General features: G+C 47.8%; 1 protein-coding gene across 1 annotated transcript in view; it reads left to right on the top strand.

The window, feature by feature from the left end:
* The first annotated feature begins 1,452 nt into the window (after positions 1-1,452).
* LIPG (lipase G, endothelial type) overlaps positions 1,453-27,560 on the top strand; it is a 41,966-nt gene continuing 15,858 nt past the window's right edge. Inside the window, exons 1-5 of the mRNA XM_070934568.1 lie at positions 1,453-1,549; positions 12,316-12,512; positions 17,921-18,100; positions 20,649-20,757; positions 23,040-23,264. Coding sequence (XP_070790669.1) covers positions 1,453-1,549; positions 12,316-12,512; positions 17,921-18,100; positions 20,649-20,757; positions 23,040-23,264 — 808 coding nt within the window. The remainder of the gene's footprint in view (positions 1,550-12,315; positions 12,513-17,920; positions 18,101-20,648; positions 20,758-23,039; positions 23,265-27,560) is intronic.

Genomic DNA, 27,560 nt, shown 5'->3' with positions numbered 1-27,560 from the left:
GTCTTATTATCCACCTTGTCTCCTTTCCCACTAGAGCCCCAACAAGTCGCCCGGGGGCACCTCCCTCTCCTGCAAGCATCCCCCCCAGAGACCCACTGCTCTGTGTGTGTGTGTGTGTGTGTGTGTCAGAGGTGGGTTTCAGCAGGTTCCGACCAGTTCTGGAGAACCGGTAGCGGAAATTTTGAGTAGTTCGGAAAACCGGTAGTAAAATTTCTGACTGGCCCTGCCCCCATCTATTCTCTGCCTTCCAATTCCCAGCTGATTGGGAGGAAATGGGGATTTTGCAGTAACCTTCCCCTGGAGTGGGGTGGGAATGGAGATTTTACAGTATCCTTCCCCTGGAATGGGGTGGAATGAAGATTTTACAGTATCCTGCCCCTGGAGTGGGGTGGGAATGGAGATTTTGCAGTATCCTTCCCCTGGAGTGGAGTGGGAATGAAGATTTTACAGTATCCTTCCCCTGGAGTGGGGTGGGAATGGAGATTTTACAGTATCCTTCCCTGGAGTGGGGAGGGAAGTATCCTTCCCCTGGAGTGGGGTGGGAATGAAGATTTTACAGTATCCTTTCCCTGGAGTGGGGTGGGAATGAAGATTTTACAGTATCCTTCCCCTGGAGTGGGGAGGGAAGTATCCTTCCCCTGGAGTGGGGTAGGAATGGAGATTTTACAGTATCCTTCCCCTGGACTGGAGTGGGAATGGAGATTTTACAGTATCCTTCCCCTGGAGTGAGGTGGGAATGGAGATTTTACAGTATCCTTCCCCTGGAACGGGGTGGGAATGAAGATTTTCCTTCCCCTGGAGTGGGATGGGAATGGAGAATTTACAATATCCTTCCCTTGCCACGACCAAGCCACGCCCACCAAGCCACACCCACAGAACCGGTAGTAAAAAAAAATTTGAAACCCACCACTGGGTGTGTGTGTGTGTGTGTGTGTGTGTGTGTGTGTGTGTGTGTGCGCGCGCGCGCGCGCGCGACAGACCCGCCTTGCTTCGCCCGGTGGAAGGGGCTGATCTCGCCTTTCCCGTCTCACGCAGCCCCCTCCCCTCCCCTCCCCACCCGCCCGGCTCGGTTCCCCCCCCCTAAGCCCCCTCCCGCCGGTGGGTGTGTCTCGGCTTCATTGAGACTTTTGGCCGGCTTTCGCTCGACGTCAGGGAGGCGTGACCAATCAACGCCCGGGAGCCGAAGCTTCGGGAGTCCCGTCCCCCTCTGGCCATGGGTCAGGTGACGCGCCCACTCGCCTATTTAGAAAGGACCCCCGCCTCCTTTTTTTGCGAGCCCCAAGCCAAGAGGAGCCTCCGCGCTGCTGCTGCTTTTGCTCCGCGGACGCTGTCGCGCGTGGAAGGCTCCTCTTCGCTTCGCCCTGCCCCACGTTGCTCCGGGACCCCCGCCCAGCCCAGCCCAGCCCAGCCCCCCGAAGCCCTCGCGGCGTGCCGGAGCGCGGAGAAGAAGCGATGCGCTTTTGCCTGTCTCTGCTTCAGCTCCTGCTGAGCCTCGGGAGCGGCGCCGCTGTCCGAGACCGACCGGGACCTGCATCGGAGCGCAGCAAAGGTACCTGCAGCAGCGGGCGCTCCCTCCGAGGGCGATCGGGCCACCTTGGAAGTCCTGCCCGGGGACGGGGTGGGATGCGGGTGGAAGGGTTGCCCGTCGGCCAGTCCGCGAGTCCCGGGAGAGCTGCGGAGCCGGCGGAGGAGCGCAGCGGTGGGGGAGAGAAGACCCGCTTGTCCTCGGATGCCCCCGCCCGGCGAGGTGGGGTGGGGGGAGAGACACTGACCGTGTGTCTCATTGGGAAGGCTTCCCGGTTAGGTCGGACGGATGCGGACCCCAGCCTGGGCTCTCTCTCTCTCTCCCTTCGCGGGTCCTCCGGAAAGGGTCACCGGGCACCCGGTGGGCGCGGAAAGTGGGGACGGGGGGGGGGGGAGTCCCCGCTTGATCACAACTTGAAGTAATTTTCCCCCGACAAGGGATCCTTTGGGGGGACGGTGGGATGGGAGATGGAGGGGAAATTGAGGGGGGTCGCCAGTCCCCAGCCAAGGCACTCGGTGGGCGCGGAAAGGGGGGGAAGGCAAGGTGGATCGAGTCCCTGCTTGATCACAACTTGAAGTAAGTTTTCCAAGACAAGGGATCCTTTGGAGGGGTCGGTGGGGTGGGAGATGGAGGGGGAATTGAGGGGGGTCGCCAGTTCCCAGCCAGGCACTCGGTGGGCGCGGAAAGGGGGGGAAGGCAAGGTGGATCGAGTCCCTGCTTGATCACTACTTGAAGTAAGTTTTCCAAGACAACGGATCCTTTGGGGGGTCGGTGGGGTGGGAGATGGAGGGGAAATTGAGGGGGGTCGCCAGTCCCCAGCCAAGGCACTCGGTGGGCGCGGAAGGGGGGAGGCAAGGCGGATCGAGGCTTCTGTGGATGAGTCCCCGCTTGATCACAACTTGAAGTAATTTTCCCCCGACAAGGGATCCTTTGGGGGGTCGTTGGGATGGGAGATGGAGGGGGAATTGAGGGGGGTCGCCAGTCTCCAGCCAGGCACTCGGTGGGCGCGGAAAGGGGGGGAAGGCAAGGTGGATCGAGGCTTCTGTGGATGAGTCCCCGCTTGATCACAACTTGAAGTAATTTTCCCCCGACAAGGGATCCTTTGGGGGGTCGTTGGGATGGGAGATGGAGGGGGAATTGAGGGGGGTCGCCAGTCTCCAGCCAGGCACTCGGTGGGCGCGGAAAGGGGGGGGAAGGCAAGGCGGATCGAGGCTTCTGTGGATGAGTCCCCGCTTGATCACAACTTGAAGTAATTTTTCCAAGACAAGGGATCCTTTGGGGGTCGGGGGCAGATGGAGAGGGAATTGAGGTGGGTCGCCAGTCCCCAGCCAGGCACCCGGTGGGCGCGGAAGGGGGACGGCAAGGCGGATCGAGACTTCTCTGTGGATGAGTCCCCGCTTGATCACAACTTGAAGCTTTTTTTTTCCAGACGAGGGATCCTTTGGGGATGGGGGGGGCAGATGGAGGGGGAATTGAGTGGGGTCGCCTGTTCCCACCTGGTGGGCGCTGAAGGGGGACGGCAAGGCGGATCGAAGCTTCTGTAAATGAGTCCCCACTTGATCACAACTTGACGTAATTTTTCCAAGACAAGGGATCCTTTGGGGGTGGGTGGGAGATGGTGGGGAAATTGAGGGGGGTCGCCAGTCCCCAGCCAGGCACCTGGTGGGCGGAGAAGGAGAAAGTCAAGGCGGATCGAAGCTTCCGTGGAGGAATCCCCGCTTGATCACAACTTGATCACAATTTTTCCCCCTCAAGCCAAAGGGATCCTTTCTTTGGGCGGGGGGCAGATGGAGAGGGATTGAGAGGAGGGTGGGGGTGTCAAGAGATCGGTGCCTGTTAATCTGGGGGGAAGAGGCGCGCGCGATGCGCGTGAGAACGCGAGCCAACCCGGGTTTGACAATCGGACGAACGAATCGCCCGGAGAACGTTGGGTTGGATGGAGCCTTTTTGCCTAAAATCTCCCTGCTCGGAGGGACCCACTCCCGGGAAATCTCTTCCTTAGGAAAGTGGAAGTGAAACTTTTCTGCAACTTTGGCGAAGAGAGGTTTGCAAGGTTTGGTTTTTTTTAAGAGTCTGCAGCCACGTGTCCTTGGTGTGCAATTCATACAGTACTGGGCTCCCTCCGCAGCTCTGCTCCAAACACTCGATGGGTTTTGTATCGTTTTTTTGCCCGAAACGGGACTTCAAAAGCTGCGAAGTGGCGTTGGATTTCCTGCCTAACCAGGAACCTGCCTCCAAGGTCCCTTCCAACTCTGTTATTCGATTCGATTCTGTATCCCGTCTTGGGAGTTAAAGAGTCATTGAATGCACTGGCTGTGTGCACGTGTCACTAAACCCGGGTCTAACCATGCTTTATGGAATCAACCAATTTATATTTTTTTGTTTTTTGTTTTAATTTGTATACGGCCCTTCTCCAGCAGGACTCAGGGCGGTGAACAGCCAGAATAAAACAGAACCTACAAAATTTAAGAACAGTTTAAAAATAATTAAATATTTTAGGCCACAATTTAAAACAACCCAATTAAAATCAATTAACCAAAAACAGTGGGATCAAGCCAGCCCGTTGCGCTAAGACACAAGCAAGCACATCGTAGGATGTGACGTGAAGCAGAATGATAGGATCGCGTCTAAATATAGGGTAACTCTATCGGTGGTCTTATTTGAGTCAGGTGTTTGATGACGTTTGCTGATCCCGCGCTTGATTTATAGTAATAGATTCACGATTTCAAATAGTTGACGACGTGTTTGTTTATTTATTTATTTATTTGTCCAACTTGTATGCCGCCTTTCTCCGAAGACTCAAGGCGGCTTACAATGCATTTAAAAACCATATATAAAAACATTAAACATTAAAACATTAAAAACAATTAAAACTCATTCACGCCATTCATGGCTGGATCTCGCCAGATCACAAGAGCAAGATCAACGGCCCCAGGCCTGCCAGAAAAGCCAGGTCTTCACCGCTTTTCGGAAGGCCAATAGGGTGGTGATGGTCCGGATCTCAGGAGGTAACTGGTTCCAGAGAGCTGGGCAGCCACAGAGAAGGCCCTCCCCCGCGGGCCCTCCAGCCGGAACTGTTTAGCTGACGGGACCTGGAGGAGACCAACTCTGTGGGATCTTACCGGTCGCTGGGAGCTATGCGGTAGAAGGCGGTCTCGAAGATAACCTGGCCCAGCTAAAGCTAGAAAGCTCAGAGTGTAGCAAAAGTGCAGTTTACTGCTGCTTTGGAGGAGGCATTAAATGGCATTGTCAACAATAGCAAAAGACAATGTGAGTGATGCCTCATTTTTAAAATGTGTCTTATGGCACAAACTCATTTTGAATTCAGTGGTCTGATCGTGAAGTCTCCTGGTGTTTTTCTTTCCCCACTGGAATTCATTCATCCATTCACCCACTCTTTCATTCATTAATTCCATTCATTCTCTGCAGATCCTCAGAAGTGTATGGCTATTGGCAAAGGCAGTATTTATTTTTTATTTATTTATTTATTGATTGATTGATTGATTGATTGATTGGTTCGATTTATATGCCGTCCTTCTCCGGAGACTCAGGGCGGCTTACAATGCATTAAGCAATAGCCATTATACTTTTGTATATACCTGCTTAGTAGGGCTTTCACCCCCCCCCCCAAACGGTGTTCTTTTTTATACAAAGTCAGCTTATTGCCCCCACAATCCGGGTCCTCATTTTACCTACCTCAGAAGGATGGAAGGCTGAGTCAACCTTGAGCCTGGTGAGATTTGAACTTACACAAAATTCAGAATTTTTGAGAGATTTCCAACGCATGCTATTCTTCCATGGGTTTGTTTTTTTTTTTTGCTTCTATAGGGCTTGGTCAGTTTGAACAAATTCTGCAATTGAGGGTCTTGCACGTCATAGCTGCCACATTATAACATTGATGCCATAAACCATGGTTGAGATGAAGCTGAGTTTCTTAAGTTATTGAGATGAGGGAGGATTCCTTTGCCAATTGAGCCTAACACAGGAGTGTCAAACTCAAGGCCTGGGGGCCAGATTCGGCCCACGGGGCTGACTTGAAAACAGTGAAGGACTGGCCTGCAGTGCTTCTGCCAGCAAAAACAGAGGTCGGGAGGGCCATGGCCGGCCCTTGCGAACTCCGCTTTTGCTGGCAGGGGGTTGCAGGAGGCTGTCGCAGCCGAAAACGGAGCTTGTGAGGACCGTGGCTGGCCCTCCCGAGCTCTGTTTTCACTGGCCGAGGGATGCAGGAGGCTGTCATAGCTGAAAACGGAGCTCGTGAGGACCGTGGCTGGCCCTCCCGAGCTCTGTTTTCACTGGCCGAGGGATGCAGGAGGCTGTCATAGCTGAAAACGGAGCTCGTGAGGACCGTGGCTGGCCCTCCCGAGCTCTGTTTTCACTGGCTGAGGGATGCAGGAGGCTGTCATAGCTGAAAACGGAGCTCGTGAGGACCGTTTTTGCTGGCAGAGTGCCAGGCCACCACCGGTGCCCCCGACACGAGTGACATCGAGCTGGCCACGCCCCCGGCTCCTCTGAGGTCAAACACAACCCTGATGCGGCCTTCAATGAAATCGAGTTTTGACACCCCTGGCCTAACACATCTTCCCTTGGGGGTTTATTAGGCACGCATTGATTTATGCTGTTGCTTAACTGTCTCTAAAGTGCTGCCCCAGGGAATAAGTGTACTTCATACGTCATTGGTGAATCCTTCTATTGGCTTTGCTACAGGTAGTCCTCGACTTACAACAGTTCATTTAGTGACCGTTCAAAGTTATCACCGGCACTGGAAAAAAAAGTGATTTATGAGCGTTTTTCACAGTTACAACCTTTGCAGCATCTCCCCCTGGTCATGTGATCAAAATTCAGATACTTGGCAACTGGTTCATATTTATGACCGGCGCTATGTCCCAACGTTATGTGATTCCTTTTGGCGACCTTCTGACAAGCAAAGACAATGGGGAAGCCGGATTCATTTAACAACCGGGTTACTCATTTATCAGCGGCAGTGATTCACTTAGCAACTGTGACAAGAAAGGTCGTAAAATCGGTCAAAACTCGCTTAGGCAATGTCTCACTTAACGACAGGTATTTTGGACTAAATTCTGGTCGAGGACTACCCTGTCCTCTTGGGATTTTTGAGAGAACTTTGGAGAAGTCATCTTCAGGAAAGATTGTCTCTTCCGATGTGGGTTGAGTCTGGGCTGTTCAACAGGTTTTGTGACTACAAAGGGGTAGGAGAGCAATAGAAAATCCAGTTGCCACTATAGATAGTGCAATAATAACCTTTAATTGCAGTTGTATATTGCTATTTCAGCTTCTGTTATCTATTTGCAAATTAAGCTGAAGTTTTTGTAAGGTCGCTACCACACACAGCTGCAAGTGCAGACCTGTTCCACCTGTGCTCCTCTTACGGGGCAGACGTGATGCTTCTCAGGCTCAAAGTCACAAAAAAAGGTCGTGTTTGATTTTGTCTCAAAAAGAGAACCGGCCTTGGTCAGAAGCAAGTCTGTCTAGATCAGGGGTGTCAAACTCAAGGCCCGTGAGCCGGATCCAGCCCCCGATGTGATTGGATCCAGCCAGTGGTGCTATTCAGCCGGTTCTATCTGGTTTGGGCGAATTGGTAGCAGCGGCTGCGGGAGGCTCCTCCCACTACAGGGACGTCATCACGTCCCGTTTTTGACGCTCTGCGCATGCGCAGAAGGTCCTGCGCATGTGTGGAGGTGGCATGTGTGTTCCCATTTGCGAACTGATAGTGAAGGTAAGTGAATACCACCCCTGAATCTGGCCCGCGGGGCCATCCTGGAAAATGTAAGGGGCAGTCCATGAGTTGAGGCCCGTACGCGGCCTGTGCGGCTGGTGGTTGATTCGGACAGCGAGGAGGCTGGTGTGGTGCTGCGCCAGCAGCCTATGCAGCTGGCACTCAAGTCGGACAATGAGGAGGCTGGAGAAGATGTGGTGCCAGAAGTGGGGATTCAGCCAGGGCCTTCAGAACCTCCAGAAGCTCCTCTAAGTGAAGAGGAGGAGCCTCTTCTCGATGCACGGGTGCACAGAGCAGCCAAAAGGCAGGAGTGGTTCCTCAGGAGGAGGTCTCCTCGAGAGTAAGGCTTGGGGCTAATTGGCCACTCCCTTAGCCTATTTAAGGAGGAATGCTGACTGAAGCAATTTGCAGGGAACAACTTCGTTCACTCTCCTTTGTGCCTCGATCTTAGTTCTTTGCAAATTGCTTCTGGGCTTTCATCCAACCATAGTAAGATTAAGATTATTTATTCTTTGGATTCTTGTAGGCTGTTAAGAAAGTTAATTAACAGGGGTTTCAGCAGGTTCTGACCAGTTCTGGAGAACCGGTAGCAGAAATTTTGAGTAGTTCAGAGAACCGGTAGTAAAAATTCTGACTGACCCCGCTCCCATCTATTCTCTGCCGCCCGAGTCCCAGCTGATCGAGAGGAAATGGGGATTTTGCAGTATCCTTTCCCTGCAGTGGGGTGGGAATGGAGATTTTAGAGTATCCTTCCCCTGCCGCGCCCACCAAGCCATGCCACGCCCATCCAGCCACATCCACAGAACCGGTAGTAAAAAATTTTGAAACCCACCACTGATTATTCCCCTCCCCCCCATCCCTTCTGTACACTCTGCCTCCCTTCTGCAAGTCTTGCAGCCTATAGTATTATTCCAGGACACAATTGTACAAAGTCTGCATGTAATTTGCAAGTGTGTATTTGGCACCATGCTAAGGATGCCTACAGTTGTCCGATTTCTACACACTTGGAACAAGCAGGCTTTCGGCCGAATCCCCATAGGATGTATTTGCACAACCCAACTTCCTTAAATATCTAGCATGCTGTCTGATGTGCTAAATTTAGTTCGGGTGAATTTCCATATATATATTAACTTCTGTTTCCAAATATTAGGCAAACACAACATATGGGTTGATTGAATCACCAAGAAAAATGAGTTGCATAAATGCTGTCATGCAACACACTTTTTTTTTTTTTTTAAGGCAGGGTTTTGTTTTGTGCAATCTCAGCTCTATTTGGAGTTTTAAATTCCTTTTTAACACCCTGGTTTATGGATCTCGGCATACCACTCAAGGTGAAATTGTCCCTTCCCTCAAATATTGTGTTTCCCCCGAAAAGTTGTGCCCTCTTGAGCTACAGACCACTGAAGTCGCAACGGTCTTAAACATATGCCTGCCCCCTCTCGAAAGCCTTCAAGGTTATGGAGAAAAAAAAATATCATAAGAGCTGCAAGGATTGTATATGCACAAAATTGGAAAGCAGAGAAAATACCTTTGGAAGAAGAAGTAATAAAAAAAAAATTTAGATTGTGCAGAAATGAATGGATTAACTTTGACAATTAAGGATAGAGAAGACTGAGAATATTTTAAAATATGGAATTATTTTTTATCACTGGTTGGAGAAGAGATATAAATGATTAATTATATAAGTATGCATAAATATGTGATGAGTAGAATATTACGTTAGCGATGAATTGATATCATGGATTGGATAAGAATCATATACAGAAGAGGAATGGAACTTTGGAAGATAACACTGAGATGTCACAGGGAAGAGATAACTGATGTATTAAATGTTTGTCTTGTCTAAAAAATAAAAAACTTTAAAAAAAAGGTTATGGAGAAAAAAAAATCAATAACAACAGAGAACATTCACAAAATGCAAGCTAGTCCTCAACTTACAACCGTTTGTTTAGTGGCCATTCAAAGTTAGAACAACACAAAAAATGTGACTAGCAACCAGTCCTCATCCTTACGATCAGGGGTGAAATGCTCTGAAGTCTGCTACTGGTTCGCTTCACCAGAATCGAGTGTAAAAAATGCTTTAAAAAAAAGTAAAAAAAAAGTTCTGAGATCATGTGGCACAGCTGATTGTCACACAGCTGATCCTTGGAACTTTTTTTAAAAAAAACTTTTTAAGCATTTTTTTACTACAGATTCGCCCGAACTGATAGCATTTGTTACTACCGGTTCGGGCAAACTGGCCCGAACCGGTAGCATTTCACTCCTGCTTACGCTGGGTCGCAACATTCCCCCCGGCCATGTGGGCACTTGACAATCAGCTTGTATTTATGATGGTTGCAACATCCCAGAGTCATCACCATTTGAGACCTTCCCAGCTGATTTCTGACAGGTCAACGAGGCAAGCCAGATCCCTTTAACGACTGTGTGATTCATTTAAGAACTGCAGTGATTCACTTAACAAACCCAAAAGGCTCATAAAATTGGGCATGACTCACTTAACAGCCACCTTGCTTAGGAACAGAAATCCGCGTCCCAATTATGGTCGTAAGCCAAGGACAACCTGTATTGTGAATAACCGCTTACAAATACCTCTTTTGGTCATGGACATGCACTTCTGAGCTACACTTGTGGTGTCACAATTCAAGCACAAGGACACTAGTCAGTCCAGAACCAGCTTCTGTTTTGTGTGCATGCTAGTATCCACCCTGTTCCCATTTTGCAACTTGCAAGCGTACGAGAACAAAAACAGCACCTGTGAGAGGGACCTTGGAATCCTAGTAGACGATCACATAAACATGAGCCAGCAGCATGCGGCAGCAGCCAAAAAAGCTAATACAATCCTGGATTGTATAAACAGAGGCATAGAATCAAAATCATGTGAAGTATTAATACCGCTTTATAAATCCATAGTAAGACCACACCTAGATTACTGCATCCAGTTTTGGTTACCGCATTACAAAAAAAGAGACTTTGTTGAGACTTGGGAAAAAGTGCAAAGAAGAGCAACTAAGATGACAAAAACATATGAAGAACGGTTGCAGGAATTGGGTATGGCCAGTCTAGAGAAAAGAAGGACTAGGGATAGCCACAAAGAGATGCCACAAAGACGAGGGGGGGTCCAGTGGTGGATTGCTACCGGTTCTCCCCGGTTCTTGCGAACCGGTAGTGGAAATTTTGAGTAGTTCGAAGAACTGGTAAATACCACCTCTGCCTGGCCCTGCCCCCAATCTATTCGCTGCCTCCCGAGTCCCAGCTGATCGGCTAGAAGGAAAAAATCAGGGCTCACTTGATAAAGAAGAGGAAAAAAAACAAGACACCTTCGCTTTAAATTGAGAAGCCAAGAAGCCTCCCAACTGATCAGCTAGAAGGAAAAAATCAGGACTCACTTTTCAGCCAGAAGATCACTTGGCAAAGAAGAAGAAGGGAAAAAAAAAAGACACCATCGCTTTAAATTGACAAGCCAAAAAGCAGCTGCTGGAAGCGAAGTGACATTCAGCAGTTCATTTCTGGCTCAGCTGAACAACAAACTGAATAAGAGGAGGGATTCTTATATGGTTCTATGTTTTTGAAGTTTTGGGGTTTGTGCAACATGGGCTTTGTGTTTCTAAAAAGGTTTGGGCGATTTCCATTGTGAAATATCCTGTCTTGAATGAGTTTTCTGCCTGCTTGTAAATAGAACCGAACTTCCGGCTTCCACCTTCTATTATCTCTAAGCACCGGTAGCTGTTTTCTTCTTACAAAGTTTCCTTTATGCAGCTGGCAGGAATGTGGAATGAGTATCAGGCAGGTTCCTTGTTAGCAGCTTGATTTTTCCTTGCTCTTCTGGGAGCCTTTTCTTATAAGTAATATTTTATTTGGGGAAATGAAGAGGGGGGAGTTTGATTCCTTCCCAGAGCAGGTTAGTGGGGGGGGGAGGGAATGGGGATTTTGAAGTAACTTTCCCCTGAAGTAGGGAGGGAATGGGGATTTTGCAGTATCCTTCCCCTGTCACGCCCACCAAGCCACGCCATGCCCACTAAGCCACACCCACAGAACCAGTAGTAAAAATTTTTGAGACTCACCACGGGGGGGGGGGGGGGTCAACTTATTTTCCAAAGCATTAGAGGGCAGGACAAGAAACAATGGATGGAAACTAATTGAGGAGTGAAGGAGAAACTTCCTAAGGATGATTAACCAGTGGAACAGCTTGCCACCAGAAGTTGTGGGTGGTTCCATCACTGGAGGGTTTTAAGAAAAGATTGGCCAGCCACCTATCTGAAATGGTATAAGGTCTTCTGCTTGAGCAGGGGGTTGGACTAGAAGACCTCCAAGGTCCCTTCTGGCTCTATTCCAATTGATTGATTGAGAGTTCAGCTGCAGCCAAGGAGGTGTGGAAAATCTTTCCTGCACTTTTGAAAACAAACTGACTTTGTAGAGCAGATGTTCAAAGAGCAGGGAGAATTTGGTGGAGTAAGCTGCGTTCTACTTTACCTGGAGGATGGGCCTGAATTCCTCCTTGTGTTCAGCCAGCCTCGATACTTGATGGCCAGTGGTTGATGGCTGCAACCAGTTTAACAACCGGTTCTGTGAGTGCGGGCTTTGCGCACGCATGCGGGCTTTGTGTGCATGCGCCTAATGCGCTTGTGCGCAGCGTTCAAAATACAGCAATTTGAAGCTCAGCTGCTTATCCCTTAACGGCAGCCCTGGTAAGTAGATCAGCTGTGTCGCGCAAATCAGCTGAGCCAGAAAGAACGAAATATAGGATAGGATAAGCCAGGGGTGGGTGAGCGAGGCCAGCTGATGGTCGGAACAACCAACCGATTCGTCTGAACCGGTCCGAACCGGCAGCAGCCCATCACTGTTAATGGCCCATTCTCGACCCAAGATGCTTGGCCAGTTATAGGAGGATAAAAATGGGATAAAAATCAAATAAAAAGGGCAGGTTAAAAAAAAAAGGTAAAGGGGTCACTGTGGATTTTATTCCGCTAGTTGTTGCCAACTACATGTAGTTGTTCAGCTTATTTGTTCAACATCACTTATGGATGAATGCTCTTAAATTCTACATATTTGATTCCAGATGATAGCATTTCTCAAGTGCTAAAGCTGAGAGAAGAACCATCCAAAGTTCAGGATCTACAAGTGAAGTTTGTTGTTCGTACCACCCCGGATCCCGATGATGCTGACTGCTATCTCAAGGTTGGTCAAGACCATCTGTTGGATGATTGCAACTTCAACGTCTCCGCAAAGACCTTCTTCGTTATTCATGGATGGGCGGTAAGTAGAAGGACTTTACTGAGCTCCGTGATACATGACAAGCTGTGATTTCTTTTTTTTTACAGTGATTAATTTTGTCAGCATTACCATATCTAGAACCAAGTTATACACAGCTTTGAACCGTCCATCTTTCTTGATGGAATGTACCTTCTACGCTGGTCATTTCTAATATTTAGATCTGTGATGGCGAACCTATGGCACACGTGCCACAGGTGGCACACGGCGACATATCGGTGGGCACATGAGTGTTGCCCTAGCTCAGCCCCAGCACACATGTGCGCACCGGCCAGCTGATTTTCGGGCCTTCCGGTCCCACCGGAAGTCGGCAAATGGACTGTTTCCGGCCTCCGGAGGGCCTCCAGGGGGGTGGGGAAGGCTGTTTTCACCGTCCCCAGGCTCCTAGAAAGCCTCTGGAGCCTGGTGAGGGTGAAAAATGGGCCTTCCACCGGAAGTCGGGAAATGGGCTGTTTCTGGTCTCCGGAGGGCCTCTGGCAGGGTGGGAAACACCATTTTCACCCTCCCCAGGCTCCAAGAAAGCCTCTGGAGCCTGGGGAGGGCAAAAAACGGGCCTACCGGGCCCACCGGGTCATCACGTGCCAAAAGCAGGGGGGGTAGCGTGGGGAGGGGTCGTATGCACATGTACGGGAGGGCGGGGCACATTGAATTATGGATGTGGGCATGCATGCCCGCGACCCCCCCACACGACCTCCGCTTTTGGCACGCGATGGCAAAAAGGTTAGCCATCACTGATTTAGACCATGAGACCTCACTGAAATATATCAGTCTATTGTTCATAAGGTTACCTCTGTATAAATGTCAGCCTAATTCAATCAGTGGCATGGCTAGGCAGAAAGAAGGGATCAAGACAACGAATTGGTAATGGGTGCCCCAAGAACCACGAAAAAGTTGGCGCTTGCTAGGAGGAAGACTGACTGGAGAATATTAGGTGTGATGCCCCTCAAATCTTCTGAAAGTATTCAGTTGTTTGTTCCTGTGAAGATAATTGGGAATCCAACTGGGTAATGAAACGTCTGTTTTCTTGCAGACATTTAATTACCCAAACTAGGTAACATGATCAACGCATTACCTAGTTAAGGCAAGAAAACAACCAAGGTCAGTATTCTGATCTAGGCCTCCCAAGATCATGAAGCAGACTCCTCGTCCCGATAAAACCTCTTTTATTTAGGTTAAAGGGAATTCCTCTCCAGCAAAGTCCCGGCTAACAGTCTTTCATGAGATTTCACAACTACAGGCCTTTATCAGGCTTGGAGGGTTGCCAGGCCGATATCTTCCAAGCGCCAGGCTGTAGCAGCAATTAGTTGGCAAGAAGTCAGGAACAGATCTTCACCCTAATGAATTGAACTAAATGTCTCCTGCAAACTCCCCTCCCCTTCGCTCTTCTTTATTCCCTGTGGGAGAGGCCATTCACCGTCCACCTGTGCCTTTATTCCTGAGTCGGCCCTTATTCCTTAGCTGTTCCCTTCGTCTGGCAGCTCTGTGCATGCACACATCAGGAACGGGCTCCAGCTGCTCTTCTGCCCCACTGATATCTGACTCCGAAGGCAGCTGATAACTGTCAGATGGCCCTGGCCCGCTCTCTGCCTCTGATGCAGAGCCCTCATCAGAGCCTTCCCCAGACTCCAGGACTGGCCCAGGTTCCTCCCCAACTTCCTCACTGTCTGAGTCTGCCACCAGCTCAGCTGGCTGCTGGCAGGCCACAACAGTCAGAGAGCACCAAGGACCCTTCCTGAGCTACAAATTTTCTCCTTTATTGATAATTAGAACTCCACCAGTAGCTGAGTCAGTGCCAACTTTTCCTGGTAAGATGTAGCTTGAGGTTTGGGAGTAATAAGATCATTCCCAGATATTTTCCAACCTTTTGAAAAGAAAAACATGGCACCGTCATTCTTTCTATCCTATCCAAAACAGAGGAAAACATCAGTTTACAGACCCAGCCAAACTGGCAGTTAAATCAAAGATAGGCAGCAGGGTGGGTTCTACTTACCTTTACTACCGGTTCGCAACGGGATCGCTTCAGAAGCTTCTGCACATGTGCAGATCGCTGATGACGACATCCGGGGTGGTGGGTGGGGTCTCCCCCCGGTTTTACTACCAGTTCTTGCGAACCGGTCCAAACCGGGGGCAACCCACCACTGATAGGCAGTTAGTCAGGGGTGAAATCTACTTATCTTCCTTACTGGTTCGGAAGCGCATGCACCACCTGTGTGTGCAGATCCTCTGTACATGTGCAAAACCTGCACATGCGCAGAGGGTAAAAAACACACTACTTCCTGGTTAAAACCAGGAAGTAATGACACCCGGGCGGGTGGGTGAAGCCTCGCACCGCCATCGCTACCGGTTCTCCGAACCACCTGTCACAATCGCTACCGGATCGTCCGATCCGGCCCAAACCAGGAGCATTTCACCCCTGCAGTTAGTGACTTCTAAGAGCTGAGCTACACGGTACATTGACTATCCAGCATTGTTTTGCCTATTTTTAAATGACTAATGTAAGCACGGTCGAACTTTCTGGGTTTTCAAAATTCTTCCCCCTCCAAATGACAAAAATAGTGTATTGGTCCCGATGCAGTTAAAAACAACAAACCTGCGTTAGAGTGTGTGGAGGGGCGGGGAGGGTTAGGTATCCTCCATCAATGTGTCTTGGTCTTGATTAAGATCAGATTCTCCTCTGTCCTTATGTCTATGAAAAAGTGCTTTTTCGAAAGGCAATTGGACTTTGTTTTTCCTTGAAGACATTTTGCTTCTCATCCAAGAAGCTTCTTCAGTTCTGACTGAATGGTGGAGGATCCTTCAGTCAGAACTGAAGAAGCTTCTTGGTTGAGAAGCGAGACGTCTTCAAGGAACAACGAAATCCAGTTGCCTTTAAAAAAAAGCACCTTTGGAACTCCTGTGATTATGCTAGCTTAAGTTAAGAAGGGCCAACTCAAGAATCATAAAGTTTGAATCAGGATCCAAACATTGAGTTTGAAAAACTGATTTTTTTTTTTAATTTTAAAAAACAAACTTTATTGAATTTAAAAATTTAAAAATACAAAATTATACACTTTTTCTCAATCGTAAAATTGCATATACAATACACAACTCCACCGACAAACTAAATATATGTACCTATGTGTACATATATACATACATACATAAACAGTAATTTATTCCTTGTTCTGTACATTCCTTACGGTGCTTATTTGTTACCTTAGATTTTTCCTAAATTTAGTCTTTACCCTTTTTTCCTTTGATTTATCCACTTATACCATCTATTCCATACTTCAAAATATTTTGAGTCTTCCTTGTCTTTTAATTTTAAGGTTAATTTATTCATTTTATTATTTATTATTAAAAACTGAATATTTTAATAGCTTTAACGGTTGTTTTTTTTTTTTTTAAAAAAATGTGATTTTCGGACAATTGTAAGCCACTTCTCTCACCCTTCTGTTTCACCAGCCTTTTGTTTTGGAAGAAATTGTCCTTGCTAGAAAACCGAACTGATCACTTGTGAAGTTCTTTTGAATTTGGATTGAGGATGACAGGATGCACCTCCTGGTCATCCAAATCTTTGGATTTGGATTAAGAGCCAGATCCTCTCCCAAGATTACATTCCCCAAATGTATTAACAGCTGCATCCTTCTATTAGAAAATATGTCTTTTCTGAGAGTCTATAGAGATTCTCAGTCATCCTTGTCCCAAAGGTGCTTTTTCAGGAGGCGACTGGACTTTTCTTGTTTTTTCTTTGAAGACATTTCACTTCTCATCCAAGAAGCTTCTTCAGCTCTGACAGGATAGCGAGAAATGGAAGGATTTATATTCCTTGCAGACAGCTGGTCATTTGCATCCTTTTAGAGGGTCACTGAAGCATTGGAGGTTTACCTCAGGAGGTCACCTGAGTGGTGCTCCTGGTTCCTGTAGTCTGCAATTTTTTCTTCTCTGGAAATCCATTCCTACTCCCACACCATTCAAAGGGTGTTCATCCCAAATTGTATATGTACCCTGTTTCCCCGAAAATAAGACATCCCCTGATAATATTTCTATTTCAGCAGGCCGGCCTGGCCTAACCTCTCTTTTAAATTGTTTTTAAAATTTTTAAAATTTTTAAATTTTAAACTTGTTTTATGAACTTGGGGTGTTTTAAATTTCGTTTTCCGGGCCAATTATCTAATTGTATTTTAATGTTTTTTTAACATTTATATTATATGTATTTTATTCAGCTGTTCACCGCCCTGAGTCCTTCGGGAGTAGGGCGGTATACAAATTCAAATAATAATAATAATAATAATAATAATAATAATAATAATAATAATAACAACAACAACAACAACAACAACAACAACAATCGGGCTTTTGAGCGCATGAGCTAAAATAAGCCTCCCCCCAAAAATAAGCCCTCCCCGAAAATATTTAAATGCAGATCTGGAAATCAGGTAAGATGGCAAGAGGAGCCCCATCTTGCTCCACATGCCCCAAAATAAGACCTCCCCGAAAATAAGGCCAAGCGCTTATTTCGGGGTTAAAAAAATATAAAACAGGGTCTTATTTTCGGGGAAACACGGTAAAAGTCTGTAGAGATTCTCAGTCATGCAGGTCATGGTTGTTCCAAAGATGCTTTTTCAGGAGGCAACTGGACTTTCTTGTTTTTTTCTTTTGAAGATGTTTTGCTTCTCAACCAAGAAGCTTCTTCAGCTCTGACAGCATAGTGGGGAATGGAAGGATTTACATTCCTTGCAGATAGCTGGTAATTTTTTGAAGTCTTTTGTGAGATTTCAAGCCCTGGTTATAATCTTCCTAGGACTAGAATCAGGGGTGGGATTCAGCCAGTTCAGACCGGTTCGGGAAAACTGGATGTTAATTTTAATCTGCTTCGCCGAACCGGTTGTTCCAAGGACTGGCTAATCCCACCCACCCCTCCCAGGAGTCTCCACATGGCCTGTTTTGGATGCCAGGTAAGTGCAAGGCACGTGCAGAGGCTCTGGGAAGGCAAAAACGGGCCTATCGGAAGTCAGGAAATGGGCCTGTTTCCGGCCTCTGGAGGGCCTCCAGTGTCCAGGGTAGGCTGCTTTCGCCCTCCCAGAGGCTCAAGGAATGCCTCCGGAGCCTGTGGAGGGCAAAAAATGGGCCTACCGGAAGGACCGGAAGTCTGGAAATGGGCCCATTTCTGGCCTCTGGAGGGCCTCCGGTGTCTGGGGGAGGGTGGTTTTGTCCTCCTGGAGGCTCGAGGAAAGCCTCCGGAGCCTGGGGAGGCGGAAAATGCCCCCCCTTCACCATGGTGCAGGAGGCCGAGTAGCCATCCCCCGATGGCCACGCCCACCCAGCAACCGGGCAGCAAACCAGTTGCTGAAATTTTTCAATCCCACCCCTGACTAGAATGGAGCCATATCTTGATTATTTTTTTTTCCCAGATGGGCGGCATGTACGAAAAATGGCTGGACACCCTGGTCTCAGCTCTTCAACAACGTGAGAAGGAAGCCAACGTGGTGGTAGTGAACTGGCTGGCTCTCGCCCAACAACTCTACACCATCGCCGTCAACAACACGAGGGTGGTTGGAAAACAACTTGCAGAGCTGCTGGACTGGTTAGAGGTAAATTTTACAAGCAAACAAACATTTCACTCGGCAAACCGCACACGAAAGTGACGGCCCAACCTCGCATCAAGCTGATGCTTGGAAGCGCCACATTTGCTCACGCAAGACTTACTACTTGGAACAGCATGACAAAGCTGGCGGAGTGCCAAAAAGGTGAGGAGAGGAAATAATTGGGGCTGATTACATACCGGATATCTCAGGGACACAATCTATGTGAAAAATGCACCACGGCTTCATCCTTTCACATCTGCCAATCTGACTCAGGTCTCTTGTTCAGATCTGCTTGGTTAATCCCTAATTGCTTAATCATTCCTTAAGTTATCTGTTCCTTAATCTAGTTAGGTCCCTGCTGTCATTTGAAAATGTGAAGCTTAGGGAAACTGGGGAGTAGGAAATACATCATTTCACAGATCTTAAATACTAGCCTCCTCACTGGATTTTAGTCAAATACTGAAAAGCCATATACTTGCCTCTATTTTATGCGCATATTTATTCCGCTGATCTCAGTAGGCAGGCCTCGTCCCTTGCAGCCGGCAGCTGTTTCTTAATCCAAATTTGCTTTTTTTTTCTCTCTCTCTCTGTCACAGTTGATTAGTCAACTTCTGTCTTTAATTAATCTGCCTCCCATTGGATAAGCCTGGTCTTCCAAGCTGTTTTATGTAGTTTGGCGTTTAGATTGAGGCCTTCTGTAACCAAACTATACATTTAGAATTTAATTTCCTAGCTGTTCCTTGCTATGGCCCTTTACAGCTGGATTATTTTATAATTTGTAGGGGGCGAATGCATATCTGAGTGGCAGGTGACTAACTGGACATACACTACAGTCCTCAATCGACAGCCCTCAATCGACTCAGCTAAAGACGCTGAGCTTGTCGATCGGAAAGGTCGGCAGTTCGGCGGTTCGAATCCCTAGTACGGTTCTCCTGTGTGAGCAGGGGGTTGGACTAGATGTCCTCCCAGGTCCCTTCCAACTCTGTTACTGTTACTGCAGTTCATTTAGAGACCATTCAGAGTGACAAAGGCACTGAAAAAAGTGACTTATAACCAGTAGTGGGTTTCAATTTAGTTTCCTACTGGTTCGCTCATGCACACAATGCTTCTGCGCATGCGTAGAAGCATCTGGGCAGGTGGGTGGAGCCTCCCACCACCGCCGCTACTGGTTCGCCTGATCTGGGGTGAACCCTTAGCAACACACTACTGCTTATGACCATTTTTAACAACCACTGCAGCCTCCCCATGGTTATGTCACGTGATCAAAATTCAGATGCTTGGCAACCGATTCGTATGTATGACAGTTGCGGCGTCCCTGGGGCATGTGATCTCCTTTTGTGACCTTCTGACAAGCAAAGTCAATGGAGAAGCCAGATTCAATTAGCAACCGTGTTACTAACTTAACAACTGCAGTGATTCACTTAACAGCTGTGGTAAGAAAGGTCGTAAAATGGGACAAAACTCACTTGACAGCTGTCTCGGTTGTCGTCATTAGTCGAGGACTACCTGTAAAATGCACTATTCTTAGATACCAGTAGTGGATTGAAAATCCCGTCACTACCGGTTCGCTCGTGGGCCCGCGCGTGATGCTTCTGCGCATGCACAGAAGCTTCTGTACCAGTGGTGGGTTGTGCCGGTTCGCAGCGGTTCTATAGAACCGGTAGTAAAACCAGTGGGAGGTCCCGCACACCGACTCCGATGTCACCAAAATGCTTCTGCGCATGCGCAGAAGCTTCTACCAGCTCCTTTACTACCGGCCCCGTTGCGAACCGGTAGTAAAGGTAAGTAGAACCCACCCCTGTTCTCAGGGGTGAAATGCTACCAGTTCAGACTGGATCACCTGATCTGGTAGCGATGGCGGCGGGTGGTTTGGAGAACCGGTAGCAAAAATCCCTGCGCGCCCCCCCCCATGCCCAGCTAAACCGCAGGATCATCAGAGGCTTCTTCTTCTTTTTTTTTTAACTTTTAAAAGCATTTTTTCTTATAACCTCTTCTGATGAAAAAATGCTTTTAAAAGTTAAAAAAAAAAGCCTCTGATGATTGCGCGGCTCAGCTGGGATAGTCAGAGGCTTTTCAAAGCATTTTTTTCTGCAACCTCTTGGCCGAAGAGGTGGTAAAAAAATGCTTTGAAAAGTCTCTGATGATCCCAGCTGAGTTGCCTGATCGGCAGAGGCTTTTCAAAGCATTAGAAAAAATGTTTTGAAAAGTTAAAAAAAAAAAAAAGTTGGCCACGCCCACCCAGTCACATTACCCCCACCACCAAGCCACGCCCACAGAACCGGTAGTAACAAATTTTACATTTCACCCCTGCCTGTTCTGTACATGCGCAGAAGCGTCCAGACAGGTGGGCGGAGCCTCCTGCCACCACTACCGCTTCGCCCGATCCAGGTCGAACCGGTAGCAACCCACCACTGTTAGATACCCCTTGATTTTTAAAAATGTGGGTTTTCTTCTGGAAGGAAGGTTCTAGCATGAGATTTTTATCCATTTGTTATGTAATGTGGTGCAGTCACCAGGAACAAAACACGCTCATTTCTCCTCTTAATTGTTGCAGAAGAAGGACTTCCAACTGGAGAACGTCCATTTGATTGGCTACAGTCTCGGGGCCCATATTGCTGGTTACACCGGAAACTATGCCCGAGGAACTATTGGAAGAATTACAGGTAAGGTGGCTTTTTCTTGCTTTCCAAAAAACATGGCAGAGATTTTGTCTCCGATTTCTGTAACTGCCAGAATGTCCCATTTCGTGCAAGAAAAGGTTTTGAGTAGCCTAAGCAAATTAGTCCAGGGCTCTCCAAATTTGGCAACTTTAAGACTCGGGGCAGTGGTGAGTTCCTCCCGGTTCGGTCCGGTTCGGCCGAGCCAGTAGCAGTGACGATATGATGTCACCGAACCGGTTTTCCCCCCCCACCCGCCCTCCCACGTTATTCTTACCTTTTATTTGGTCCCACCCCCAATCTATTGCTGCCTCCTGAGTCCCAGCTGATGGCTAGAGGGAAAAAAACTGTTTAAACTCTTGCCGCGGGGCTTCAAAGGGCCGCCCTACAGCTGATCAGTGTTAAAAGCAAACAAATGAGTCGGGTCGTAAGTGCGAGGACTGGTCGTAAGTGCGAGGGCCTTCCAGAAATGACTCTGACCAGCTAGCCACGCCCACCTAGTCACATGACCTCCAAGCCACACCCACAAAATAAGCCACGCCCACAGAACCGGTAGTAAAAAAATTTAGAACCCACCCCTGACTCGGGGACTTCAACATGGCTGGCTGAGGAATTTTGAGAGTTGAAAGCCCACAAGTCTTAAAGTTGCCAAGTTTGGAGACCCCTGACTTAGTCGACCCAGACTAAGTTGTGTGTGCGCGCGCCCGACTTCAAGTAATTAATCAGAGCCATCCCACTCAAAATAGCCTTGCGTAAACCGATCTCTCTAGGCTGCCTTCTCCACACGCCCTTGGGGGTAATTGCAGAGTTGTGTTTTGGTCAAGGCTGGATTGTGGTTAGTGGTGGACGGGGCCAAAGTCAGAAGGCAGGAGGGCATCTCATTTTGGTCTCTGCCTCCTCGTCTGTCTTCTGCCATGTCATCAGCTTTTTGATTTCCAGTGCCCTCAGCCCTTCATTACACAGGAGAAAAGTTAAGGGGGAAAAAAATATCTTTTATTGGCATTAGTGGCAGATTTGCACTCCTCAATCCACCCTTAACCTTAATTGCCATGTGAAAAAAAAAGAATTTATTTATTTTATTTTTTTGGAAGGGGTCATCCGTGAAACTTCTCTTCCCAGCTCTGCGTGTACGTGTGTTTAAGTATGTATGCACACACCCAGAACTTCATTTTGCCAAGAATATTTTCCCCAAACTTTGCATCTCGTGGAGGATATACTTTATAATTGTCCTTCCAAACCAGGCAACTTATCACCCCCAAGGCTGTGAGGGATTCCCAACCCTGCCTTTTTTCTGAGTCTCAGAATTGTGGAAAATAGGCTGCTCTTTTGAGGCAAAAATGCACGACAATTTTGCCTCAAAAGTCACCATGGGAGGCATAAAAGTTTCACAGTTCTTTTGTGAATGAAAACCTTCTTCCATTTTCTTTTTTTCCCTTCTGAGATTTCCTACATGTTGGATGCAAGTTCTGTTAGATAGCAAACCAGAACTTGCAAGAAATGTAGCTCCTTTCGTTGCCAAAAAACTAAGTTTATCAATGTAGGTGGGCCATGGGCTCTGTACAGAAAGCTAGTTTCATATTCTGCGTACCAACCCACCTCCAAATTTGGAAGTTAACCATGAGATCAGGGGTGAAATTCAAAATTTTTCCTCACCGGTTTTGTGGGCGTGGCTTAGTGGGCGTGGCAGGGGAAGAATACTGCAAAATCTCCATTCCCTTCCCACTCCTGGGGGAAGGATACTGCAAAATCTCCATTCCCACCCCACTCCTGGGGGAAGGATATTGCAAAATCTCCATTCCCACCCCACTCCTGGGGGAAGGATACTGCAAAATCCCCATTCCCTCCCCACTCCTGGGGGAAGGATATTGCAAAATCTCCATTCCCACCCTACTCTGGGGCCAGCCAGAGGTGGTATTTGCTGGTTCTCCGAACTACTCAAAATTTCCGCTACCGATTCTCCCGAACCTGTCAGAACCTGCTGAATTTCATCCCTGCATGAGATCCACCGTAAGATAATAGTTAAAGTAGCATTAAATTTGTCCCTGCTACTGGTGTAGACTAACCATTCCTCTGATAAGGTACGAACCAGGTTCTTCTAGGTGGGGAACGATGGCCCCTTGATGACTTGTGGACTTCAACTCCCAGATTTCCTGAACCAACTGGCTCAGGAATTCTGGGAGTTGAAGTCCACAAGTCATCAAGGGGCCACCGTTCCCCACCTCTTGTTCTAGGAGAACAATGACCTTCAATTATGGTGAAAGGCTAACCTCATGCCTTGGATATTTCAGGCTTGGATCCAGCTGGGCCGATGTTTGAAGGAGCCGATCCAAGCAGACGTCTCTCTCCCGACGACGCGGATTTTGTCGATGTCTTGCACACATACACAAGAGAAACGTTGGGCATCAGCATTGGGATCCAGATGCCTGTGGGCCACATCGACATTTACCCCAATGGAGGAGACATCCAACCAGGATGTGGCCTTACTGACATCTTGGGAACGCTCGCTTTAGGGGGTGAGTTGTCTCTTCTGCTTGTTCTATATGAAGTTGCTTCAGAGAGAAGGGGCTTCCCAGAGGCGGGAATGCCGCATTGGACTCATTTCCAAGGGGAAATTGGGAATGTCTTCTGAGATGGACAGTGTTTCTCTGAGGAAGGTAGTGTAACAGTTGATATCGAACAAGGGTGTTCGTAAAATAATCCTTGTACAAATGGATACCCTGGGATGAGAGCCAGTTTGGTCTAGTAGTTAAGGTATTAGGTTAGAAAGCCGGAGACTGTGAGTTCAAATCCCACCTTAGCCATGAAAAGCAGCTGGATGACTTTAGGTCAGGGGCGTCAAACTTAATTTCATTGAAGGCTGTATCAGGATTGTGTTTGACCTGGAGGTGGGTGTGGCCAAGGTGGGCGTGGCCAGCTTGACATCACTCATGTCGGGGGTGCCTGTGGCAGCGCAAGCGCTCTACCAGTGAAAATAGGCTCCTGAGTTCCGTTTTCAGCTGGGATGGCCTCCTGCAACCCTCTGCCACCGAAAACGGAGCACGCGGCCTTCCCCAGCTCCATTTTTGCTGGCAGAGGCACCGCGGGCCGGTCCTTCGCCGTTTCCGGGATGGCCCTACGGGCCAGATCTAAACACCCCACAGGCTGGATTCAGCTCCCAGACCTTGAGTTTGAAACCTCTGCTTTAGGCCAATTGCCAGGAGATGGTGAATTCTAGTCTCACCTTAGGTATGAAAGCCAGCTGGGTGACTTTGGGCCAGTCACTCTCTCTCAGCCCAACCCACCTCACAGGCTTGTTGTTGTGGGGAAAATAGGAGGAGGAAGGTGTATTGGATATGTTCACTGCCTTGAATTATTTCTAAAAATAGTAAAGATGGGATACAAATGAATAAATATATACCCTGCCTTGAAATATTCAACAAATGGTCTCAGGTAAGACATATGAAGGCTTAGCTGCATAAACCCAATCTACAAGATAAATATTTTATGATCCACCTGTCCCTACTTTAACAGGAACAGAGTTGGAAGGGACCTTGGAGGTCATCTAGTCCAACCCCCTGCTCGCACAGGAGACCTGTACTAGGGATTCGAACCGCCCTACTGCCGACCTTTCTGATCAACAAGCTCAGTGTCTTAGCTACTGAGCCACCTAGTCAGGTGTTACTTGGCTTAAAGTGGAGGCCAGTGGTGGGTTCCTCCTGGTTTGGCCCGGTTCTGCTGAGCCGGTTGCGGTGACGATATGATGTCACCGAACCGGTTTTGCCCCCTCCGGCCCCTGGGCCCCCCGCCCCTCCCCGCGTTATTCTTACCTTTTATTTGGCCCCACCCCCAATCTAATGCTGCCTCCTGAGTCGCGGCTGATCAGCTAGAAGGAAAAAACTGTTTAAACTCTTGCCACGAGGCTTCAAAGGGCTGCCCTACAGCTGATCAGTGTTAAAAGGCAGTGTGGTGGTAGACCGGTGCCTCCAAAAACAAATGAGTAGACCGGTGCCTGCAAAAATAAATGGGTAGACCAGTGCCTCCAAAAGTGAATGAGTAGACTGGTGCCTGTAAAAATAAATGGATAGACCAGTGCCTCCAAAAACAAATGGGTAGACCGGTACAAGCAAGCAGTTAAAAGCCTGGTAGACCAGTACCTCTGCTAAATCCTAAAGAATTGTCACATGACCATCAAGCCACGCCCACAAAATAAGCCATGCCCACAGAACCGGTACTAAAAAAAATTAGAACCCACCCCTGGTGGAGGCCATATGATGGATTGTCTATTTTACCTTCCTAACAATCCAAGGAGGTAGCTAAGCGAAGAGACACTTATTGGCTATGTTCACACAATATGTTTAATTCATTTTCAGGTTTTACACAATACTAGTGATTTGGTCTGGCTTAGGAGAATTAGTTATTCCATTGTTGCATGGATTACAGCTAAGCCTAAACCTCACGCTTTTCTCGCTGGGCTTGTGCAAACTGGAAAGGAAAACGCAGAGCATGTCAGGATTGGCATTTGCAGATAACTCTAGATTCTTAACTGAATTATGTTATTGAGCTTCTGGACAATCAGGTTATCTAGGCAGAGCAGGAAAAAGTGAGGTTATCAATGGAATGTATAGAGCCTTAAACATCTAATTAAAAAAGAAATCATTTAGAATAGAACTGTGATGGTGAACCTATGGCACGCGTGCCACAGGTGGCACACGGAGACATATCGGTGGATACATGTGTGTGCTGGCCAGCTGATTTTTGGGCCTTCCGGTCCCACTGGAAGTCAGGAAACGGACTGTTTCTGGCCTCCGGAGGTCCTCCAGGGGGGTGGGGAAGGCTGTTTTCGCTATCCCCAGGCTCCTAGAAAGCTCTGGAGCCTGGTGAGGGTGAAAAATGGGCCTTCCACCGGAAGTCGGGAAATGGGCTGTTTCTGGTCTCCGGAGGGCCTCCGGCAGGGTGGGGAAGGCCATTTTCACCCTCCCCAGGCTCCAAGAAAGCCTCTGGAGCCTGGGGAGGGCAAAAAACGGGCCTACCGGGCCCACCAGGCCATCACGTGCCAAAAACCGGGGGGGAGCGTGTGTGTGTGGGGGTCACATCCACATGCACGGGAGGGCGGGGCACATTGAATTATGGATGGGGGCGCGCATGCCCACGACCCCCCCACGCGACCCCCGCTTTTGGCACGCGACGGCAAAAAGGTTAGCCATCACTGGAATAGAATAACAGAGGTGGAAGGGACCTTGTAGGTCATCTAGGCCAACCCCCTGCTCAAGCGGGAGACCCAGCCTATACCATTTCAACCAGACGGCTGTCCAGTCTCTTCTTGAAAGCCTCCAGTGATGAAGCTCCCACAACTTCTGAAGTTGTTCTGTTAGGAAATTTCTCCTTAGTTCTAAGTTGGTTCTCTCCGTGGTTAGTAAAGAATCAAGAGCCTTGGTAGTACAGGGGTTTAAGGCACCCTATTATTAAGCTTATTAAGACCAGCTGCCTGCAATTACTGCAGGTTCGAATCTCGCCAGGCTCAAGGTTGACTCATCCTTCCATCCTTTCTAAGGTAAGTAAATTGAGGACCCAGATTGTGGGGGCAATAAGCTGACTTTGTATAAATATACAAAAGGATGAAGGCTATTGCTTAACGCATTGTAAGCCACCCTGAGTCTCCGGAGAAGGGCGGCATATAAATCAAATTAAAAAAAAAAAGTAAATTAGTAAAGAATCAAAATAAAAAGGCAAACATGGAAGACATGTTAAGGCAAACTAAGCACTTCTAGTTTCAGTATCCACATTCCAGAGGGATGTCAAGCTATTTCTCCAAACGTCTTCAGTTCTCCAGGAATAGCAACAAGGACCACATTTTCTAACCTTTTATTTTCAAGAAAGGGCATCCAATTGAAAGGGAAGATTTTTATTTTTTTTTATGTGTGGAAGATTTTTCTCTCTCTCATTCTTCCAATCCAAAACCACCGCACTTCTCAATTTAACTCTGGTTAAATCATATTATTCCGAACAGATTCTTGAATTTGTGATGAGGAAAGTCCACCCTATTCGAAATGTGGTGGCTTCTCAAAATTTGAAAATCCTGTCTCCGTTGTTGTGACAATTCTCTAAGGTTTACAACTTTAGGAGGTTTCCAGCCAATGACTTGGTACTTTTTAGTTCTCATTTGGATGAACCAGTTGTGCATAATTGCCTAATTTAGCCCACCATTCCTTGCAGAAGGCAATATATTAAAAACTGACTGAGCTGCCTTGAGATTTGTACATCATGCAAAAACACCGATGGAGGCACATTAATTAAGCTTAGGATATGATGGAAATGCATTACAGGTATACCTCCATGACCAAAATTTTGAGTCCAAAATTTCCATTGCTAAGTGGGATAAGTTGTTAAGTGAGTTTTGCCCCATTTTACAACCCTTCTTTACAGATTAACAGAGTTGGAAGGGACCTTGAGGGTCATCTAGTCCAACCCCTTGCCCAAGCAGGAGACCCTACACCATTTCTGACAAATGGCAGTCAAATCTCTTCTTGAAAGTCTCAAGTGATGGAGCTCCCACAACTTCTGAAGGCAACTTCTGTTCCATTGTAGGTCATCTAGTCCAACAACCCGCCCAAGCAGGAGATCCTTATAATACTATATCTGACAGATGGCTGTCCAGTCTCTTCTTGAAAGCTTCCAATGATGAAGCTCCCACAACTTCTGAAGGCAACTTCTGTTCTATTGGTTGGTTATTCTCACTGTCAGAAAATTTCTCCTTATTTCCAGGTTGAATCTCTCCTTGTTCAGTTTCCATCTATTATTCTTTGTCTGGCCTACAGATGCTTTGGAAAATA

The sequence above is a fragment of the Pituophis catenifer genome, unplaced genomic scaffold (assembly GCF_029215685.1).
Source record: "Pituophis catenifer annectens isolate HBS135680 unplaced genomic scaffold, rPitCat1.0.hap2 SCAF_2, whole genome shotgun sequence".
Classification (NCBI taxonomy): Eukaryota; Metazoa; Chordata; class Lepidosauria; order Squamata; family Colubridae; genus Pituophis; species Pituophis catenifer.
This window is presented reverse-complemented; position numbering and strand designations above follow the sequence as displayed.